Raw genomic sequence first — 8,081 nt, forward strand, 5'->3', positions numbered from 1 at the left:
AAAATGTTGATGCTGGGATAACAATTTTTTTTCAAGAGTAAAATTTCAACATTTTGAAATAATAGTGCAAAATATTTTATCATGACCCCGAGAAATAGTAAAATTTCAAAAAAATAATGTAAACATAAAATAAAAATTAAAAAGTAAAAAATTAAAACAATGAAAAAACACAAAACAAAAAAAAAGTAAAAAAAAATAACAAAACATAAATAAAACTAGCAATTGTCCCATAAGGTACAAAGAGAGGCCGATAGGATTATTAAATTAGAATTGTTGAATTTCTCCAGAAGAGATGTTGGTTCAAGCGGATTATTAAATTAGAATTGTTGAATTTCTCCAGAAGAGATGTTGGTTCAAGCCTAACGGATGAGCAATTTGAGCTCGCTAAAGGCCTTCTAATTGTTTTTTATTATTGTAAAATTATATTGATAATTCATTGGTTTTACTTTCAAAAGCTTGAAGGAATTTGAAGAGTAGGTATAGAATTGCTTTGTGGGATTTGATCCCAAGTGTTGAGTTGATTGCTTTAACTTGCTTGGAATAGCAACCTTGAGTGCTTTGATAATTGTACGTCTGTTGGGTGCTGGTGATTGTATCGTCTCCCCCTGCATTTTGATTATTATTCAGAGAGCTGAAGAACGTTCCACTAGAGTCAACAATGGATACATTTTTATTAAGTGCATTTGAAACATTTATTACAGCCATAGGAGAATTGAAATCTAAATATAAAGTGAAGAAGTCATCAACTTCAGAGGATAATTCTATTCCTGTGGCTGCCTCTACAATAACCTTACTATTGGTTGCTATCGTTTGGTTCACAATCTGTTGCTCTCCAAGTGCTTGAAAAGTCATTAAATTATCATACGTGAACTCTTGCAAAGTATTAGTAATGAGCTTGCCATGAGAGGATTCTACCCAGCCAGAGGAAGAGATCCTGCTATTGCCAAATGCACTATCAACACGAGGCATTGGCATCAGCTTATTCAAAGGATGTTCAAAGCTCTGCAATCCACATGATGTAGAGAAGTAACAACCTGCGACGGCAAATGCAACAACCAATATTACATTAGAGGCTCTATAGCCAACATTCAGCTACACTTTCATGTGCCAGATAGCTAAAAAACAGATAAGCTCTAATTTAGCAGTCCTATATTACCTCGGGGAAATGGAGCAAAAGATTTTCCACATCCTTCTTTCAAGACATTTGGCTCATCAAATAATACAAGGTAATCATCAGCTGCAGTGCCCCAGAAGAAAGGCACTGAATCATCAGCATCCTAGCAAAACAAATAGTTATTGGTCAAAAGTCAAGAAACCCACAATTTCAAGGAATGCTTAATATTTTATATGGGAACAAAATATGTCCAAATAAATACTCAGGGCACCATTCTGTTATTGGGAAATTGGAAGTGCAGCCTATGATAGATCATATGAGCAGAATTTTTGGGATGACAGGTGCCAGTAACCCATCTGAAAATAAATAACTAATCTTCCCCCTTCCCTCTCCCAAAACAAATAATTAGAGAAACGCTATGGGAAGATAACTTAAATTTATTTCAACAAAGTAGGAATCTGGGAAAATATTGGGAAATTGCTTTAGGCCTAAAATTTGCAAGGAAGGAGTTGGTTAGCAAATGAATAATGTGATTTTATGGCTTAAGGTACATTGAAGTTTTGAATCTGGGAAAATATTGGGAAATTGCTTTAGGCCTAAAATTTGCAAGGAAGGAGTTGGTTAGCAAATGAATAATGTGATTTTATGGCTTAAGGTACATTGAAGTTTTGTCTGTCTGTACCATCGTGGAAGCACCCAGCTCTTCCAGATTATCCAGCCTGATCCACTCAGTCCGGGCCATTCCTCGGAGAACAATCTCAGTGATTGACGACGATCACACTAGCTCTTTTATATCTATATCTACGTTAAAAGGTCTATACCTATTTATATTATTTTTAGGGTTTACCGGTTTATGCTTTATCTGTATACTTTTGGTATGCCTAGCAGTCCCCTTTTATATATTCGTCATGTGTAGACATTAATAAAATTTCTTTCGTCTTCATTCTTCTAGATGAGCAACAATCACGTGTCATTCTTTCATGCTCTGAGCAGTTTGTGTCAAACAAATCAGGCTAAATCTTTTGTATGTCTGGTGTTTGAATTTGCAAACAGTACTTATTGCGGTCATGTCCATTTCCTTCATTATTTTAGCATGTAGTTTATTTCCGTATGGAGTATAGGGCTTTGGATGGGATCATTAAACATCAGAGTGGAAAAAGAAAATGTTTCCAAACCTTTCTAAAATATTCAGTTTTCCTTTCATGTTTTTCCAACATTCGTAACTCTTTGCTATATCAATGTGACTTAAAATAGTGGGAAGCAACTCAAAGTTTTAAGTGATCCTCTGTACCAAAATACTAAGGTTGATGTAATGGAATTTTCCCTTTCTCCATTTTCAACAAGACATATGTTCTCAGTGAATCTCTTTTGGCTTATTAAGAGTTTCTGCATGTCCTTTCTGCTTCAATGTCCGCACCAGAATCTTCCCTTACTCCATTCACACCCAAAATATTAAAGTTGATGTAATAGAATCTTCCCTTTTTCCATTATCAATATCACATGTGTTCAGTGGATCTCTTTGGGTTATTAAGAGTTTCTTTGTGTCCTGTGTCTGTGGGTATCCATTCCCACACCCAGAGTTTCTTTGTATCCTTCTGTGTTTGTGGGTATCCAGCCCACACCCCAACACAACTTGTGTGTTCCGTGCATCTATTTGGTTTATGTAGAGTTTCTTTGTGTCCTTCTGTGTTTGTGGGTATAAAGCCCCACACCCCAATGACTTCTATGTTTGTGGGTATCCAACCCCATACCCCCAGTGGATCTCTTTGGCTTATTAAGAGTTTCTCTGTGTTCTGTGTTTGTTTGCATTTATAAAAAAAAAAAAAGAGGACACTCAGATAACGAGAACCATTTGTTTCTTGAAAGAAGAGAAAAGCACTTGATGCAAAATTTGTCTACTCGATAATTCTCATTAAAAGTGCCATGAAACTAAACATTAACAAATTAACAGCTAATACGCTCATGACAGACCAGCGGAGATATGTGGCAATTTAATTTTTAAACACCAGAAAGTCCCTTGGCAAATTACATGTGCATAGCTTCCTCCCTATCACGACTTGTGCCTCTCCTAATAAAAATCAATTATAACAAAATATGATACAAGAAGCGAAACAAGAGATTGGTATAAATTATGGTAAGAAATAAATTCCTTACAATGATAAGAAAGAGTAGTGAGATATAAGATATACATGAAGCCAAATAGTAAGATATAAATTCCTTACAATGATAAAAAAAAGTGCACATCATTGGCACAATGGAACAACAGAGAGAAGAAAGAGCAGAAGACTGTTCTATGATTTACCAATGGGCAATGACAATTTTTATCACTCCTAATAAAAAAACAATAAACAGACGCGACTGGTACATGAGAATAATAGAGTACAATTTTAATCTTGGTAAGATATAAATTACTTCCAATTATAAGAAAGAGTACATTCTTGGATATGATAGAACAGCAAAGAAAAAACAGACGAAGAATGGTACATTGGTAACAAGACAAAAATCCCTCACAAGGAGAAGAAAAAGTACATTATGTAATGTGCATAACTTCCTCTGTATCACAACTTGTATCTCTCCTAATGAAAAAAATACAACCAAAATTACATGCATGAAACAAAACAAAAGGGACTGGTAATATGAGTAAGATACAAATTCCTTCCAAGGAGAAGACAGAATACATTCTTGCCATGATAGAACACAGCAGACAAAAGAAACAGAAGAAGATTGGTTAAAGAGAAGTACTTACAAGGAGAAGAAAGAGTGAATAACCAATATGATTCCAAAATTATTACACGCACTCATTTCTGCTGTAGAGCACATTTTCTTTTTTTTATTATTTGAATAGATATACAGGGAAAATATGAAAAACCAGAGCTCAATACATATATAAATAATCTGAGTAATGACAGATCGCATGGTGAAATGTTTGCAGAGGCATCTCAAAATCAGCATGCAAGTGCAAATTTATTTTCAGCTTTAAACTAATACAATTTGAGTATACTAACAAACTTGGGTTAACCCAAAATTTGCATAAGTACCAACAAACCCAAAATTCTCACAATACGGTTCTAAGGTCATCTGCTAAGGGTTCCCTTAAGGTTGGAGATTTATAGTGGAGTCCAACAAAATCCTGGCAGGCATCTATCACCTTCCGTCATGAATCGAGATGATGTTTCTGAGCTCTCTTATCATCCAGAATCAGAATGTACAGATAAAGGTGATGGCTATGCCATGTCACAGACCATACTCTACATAGAGTTTGTCACAAATGTTGACTCCCATGGGGTTGCACAATTTTTACCAAGTAAGAACTCCAGACATCAACAACCTGCTCAGATACTTCGACTCATGACAGATCACATGATGAAATATTTGCAGAGGCATCTCAGAGTCAACACTGCTCAAAATCAGCGTTCTAGTGCAAAATTATTTTCAGCTTTAAAGTAGTACAATTTGGGTATGCTCACAAACTGGGGTTAACCTTTCTACTCAATTCTCCATTACCAACAACCCCAAAATTCTCACAACACGGTTCAAATAAGGTCATCATCTGCTAAGGGTTTCCTTTAACAATAGAGATTTGTAGTAGACTCTAGAGTCCAACAAAGTCCTGGCAGACTATCTATCACCTTCTGTCATGAATCGAGATGATGTTTCTGAGCTCTCTTATCATCTAGAATCAGTTTGTAAAGATAATGGTGATGGCCATGCCATGTCACAGACCATAATCTACATATTGTTTGTCACCAATGTTAACTCTCAAGGAGTTGCACAATTTTTACCAAGTAAGAACTCCAGAGTCCAGACATCAACAATCTCCTAAGAACTAGATTGAACTCATATTATCCTTAATCATAAGGGAAGGAAATCTAGAACCATAGACCAGAATGTATTTGGTTGAATATAGAAGGAATGTCCAAGAGTCCAAGACCACTGAAACTTTTAGCCTCTTCCAGTACAATAATGAGAAATTGAGAAATAATTACCAGGTGCAAATCCAGTAGTCGTTGCAAAAGCTGGAAAGGTAATTATGTCCAAGAGTCCAAGACCACTGAAACTTTTAGCCTCTTCCAGTACAATAATGAGAAATTGAGAAATAATTACCAGGTGCAAATCCAGTAGTCGTTGCAAAAGCTGGAAAGGTAATTATTTTCGATCTTTTGTCTTTTGTTTATAGCTGACATTGAGATTAAGAGAAGATTTTTCTTGAATATTGTACTAGAAGAGGCTAAAAGTTTCAGTGGTCTATGGTTATATCCCTGAGACCAGTACCATAGACCACTGAAACTTTTAGCCTCTTCCAGTACAATATTCAAGAAAAATCTTCTCTTAATCTCAATGTCAGCTATAAACAAAAGACAAAAGATCGAAAATAATTACCTTTCCAGCTTTTGCAACGACTACTTGATCTGCACCTTGTGTAATAACAGCTATCCTCTTGTGAGTTCCAGTTGCCTTTGGCAGTGCTCACATCTTTAGGGCTATTTCTTCAACATTGTCAGTCTAGAAAATGCAAAAGATTTAGTAAACATCTACTCCATTCAAGTTCAGAAGTATATTGGTCAGAAATTAAGATCACATAATTTACCTCCCACCCTTGCGCCTTTGCAAAAGTCCTTGCTTCAGTCTCATCTCCAAAAACATAATCCATATACCTGAGGTAAAATTGCCAGATATCATGAAACATTTCAAACAGTATAATAAATATAAGTTATAATAGAGGGAATTCAGATATCATAGAAGAAAGAAGCCAAATCAACTTGGTATGAAAATAGAAATGTTTTAAGTTCTATCTGCGTAATCATCTGCTATCTAGATATCAGACTAAAACAATGCAAGGAAGTAGGTCTTACGGAAAAACTTTCATCCATGCCTCAGTAAAACATTCACAGAAATAAGGAGATGCAAGATTCATCATAAATATCTGCACGACATGAAATACAAGACCATTTGGCATGGACATTGTTAGTTTGCCAAATAACCAATAACACAATAACCCCTCTGCTTCCAGATACCAAAGTGATTACAATACACTTTACCTTCCCTTTCTGAGCTGCATGTTCAGCCACAAGTTGAATCGACTCAGGCGAGACTGCAAGGAAAAAGCCAGCAATATAAAAGAACTTGGCCTTCTCAACTGTACAACAAACAATAATTTCCTTTTAAACTTAGAGCTAAGTAAAGCCTAAGCATTGAGAAAATAACTTAAAAGAGAGCAAAAACTTCAGTACATTACCTAAAGCCCAGTTTTCGGGTGATTTCAAGTGTTCTGATTTGTAGCAATTTGTTGCTAACAAATTTACAACCACTGACCTGAACATTACAAGGTTAATATTTAAACGAGTCAAGAGAGAAAAACCTGACGAGAACAGCTGGCAATGAAGCGAATATTATGTGCATAGGTCAAGAAACTCAGGTATCTGGGGTGTCAGTGACAAAAGAACTAGTACACTGTACAATACAATAACACACTGTTAAGAGACATTTTCAGTGCTCACCTTTCACCCCCAACGATAAGAACAACACATGTACCAGTTGGTTTTGTTTCATCCTCATAATAATGCACCTGTATGAAACACAAAATACAGTTTCTCATATCAGTGATTCTTCAGGGAAACAGAGTACTTTTGCAAATATTGGCCAAATGAAAATATAAAGCAATGAAAACGAACTATACTGAAGATAATGGAAGTTACATTGACTCCAGGGGCTTTCGAATTTTTCTTCATCTCTGCCCCAAACTTGTCCTTGCCAAGAAGGGTGCCTGAGACCAGTAATAGACATGCACAGAGATAAAGGAAATCACGGTTACCACAACCCTCACGGCCTAGATCCGCGAGACTGAATCTCTTTAAGGAAACGACAGACTGAAAACCTAAGGGAACTTGGAATGTTACCTTCGAGCGTCCTCGAGTTTATTCCGCTTCCTGGGAAAACATGGACAGAACCTACTACAAGAATCGCTATGAAACAGTAAGTCAGAGACTAAGGGAACAAGAAACCTAGGTCTCTGCAAGAAAGAAGAGGAAACACATTATAAACCACACCCTACTTGTAAATCAAGAAAATCAAACATGAATGGAAATGAAACAAAACAAAAACGAGTTATTGGGAAAAACAAATAAAAAAAGCTAACTAATACCTGCCATTCAGCGCCTTTCTCCAGCAACATATGCCATGGTTGAGTTCCTTTCTAAGAAAAATTTTCATATGCAGAATACTCAACTCCTGAGGAATCGTCAGATTCATGGTAAAGGGGAGTCGAGCTTGAATGCATATCCTGAGAATTTTGGTAGCAGAGGGAACCAGGACATGGGCACGGAGGAGGTCGGAACATGTTCACATGTTGAATAACGAGGCACGGAGAAGGGATTAATACTCTCGAAGAGAAGAGGAAGGAGGTTCGTCCCTCCATGCACAAACCAGAACCTGCAAAACCCTCACCTCAAAACGCGATGACAACAAACAAAAATGCAAAAGCAAAATGAGACGTAGGGTTTTAGGCATGCAGTTAGGGTTAGGACCAAACCTCCACCAATTATCCTCCTTCAGGTGATCATAACCCTAGATCATCACCATGGTCGGGTTGGGCGTGAACCACAAGAGTACCTTACCCATCACGTGAACAAGACCAGGTGGCAACAGGACATTACGCCACGCGAATGTGGACGCCAGGACGCCAAGTGTCAACGTTAGGAACAAAAAGACGACGAAAGTCTCTTTCAAAGGAAGGCCTATCGGCCTAATTATATACTAAAAACAAAACATAAAATAAAAATAAAAAACAAAAAAATCAAACATCAAAAAACAAAAATCAATCATTAAATAAAAAAATAAAAAATTAACCTATAAAATATAAGAATTAAAAAACTAGAAAAAACAATTACAAATTATAAACAAATAAATAATAAAAAAAACATATTTAAAAAAAAAGCAAATATATAAACCATAAAAAAATTTGGGAAAA

The 8,081-nt window shown here is 36.1% G+C and overlaps 1 protein-coding gene across 2 annotated transcripts; it reads right to left on the minus strand.

Moving 5' to 3' along the window:
• Window positions 1–407: 407 nt before the first annotated feature.
• Window positions 408–7,621, minus strand: LOC149141868 (uncharacterized). Of its 2 annotated transcripts, none has more exons than XM_089453272.1 (10): window positions 7,257–7,621; window positions 7,012–7,077; window positions 6,811–6,878; window positions 6,613–6,680; window positions 6,351–6,427; window positions 6,154–6,206; window positions 5,968–6,038; window positions 5,703–5,769; window positions 1,157–1,277; window positions 408–1,034 (listed from the first exon to the last, which is right to left on the minus strand). In XM_089453272.1, exons 1-10 carry the CDS (start codon window positions 7,261–7,263, stop codon window positions 421–423), a joined length of 1,212 nt encoding a protein of 403 aa, XP_089309398.1. In that variant the 5' UTR covers window positions 7,264–7,621; the 3' UTR covers window positions 408–420. The 2 variants fall into 2 exon arrangements, with proteins under 2 accessions (XP_089309398.1, XP_089309397.1); XM_089453271.1 differs by having other exon boundaries at window positions 6,154–6,251.
• Window positions 7,622–8,081: the final 460 nt, after the last annotated feature.

The sequence above is a fragment of the Pinus tabuliformis genome, chromosome X, assembly GCF_031772625.1.
Source record: "Pinus tabuliformis cultivar Carrire ecotype Pingquan chromosome X, CPIR1, whole genome shotgun sequence".
Taxonomy (NCBI): Eukaryota; Viridiplantae; Streptophyta; class Pinopsida; order Pinales; family Pinaceae; genus Pinus; species Pinus tabuliformis.

Coding starts and splice junctions, on each gene's coding strand:
- LOC149141868 (XM_089453271.1), bottom strand. Junction 6,681..6,810: donor CGAAAGCCCCTGGAGTCAAT/GTAACTTCCATT, acceptor TGTTTCATACAG/GTGCATTATTATGAGGATGA. Junction 1,278..5,702: donor CAAAGGCGCAAGGGTGGGAG/GTAAATTATGTG, acceptor TTGTTTTGCTAG/GATGCTGATGATTCAGTGCC.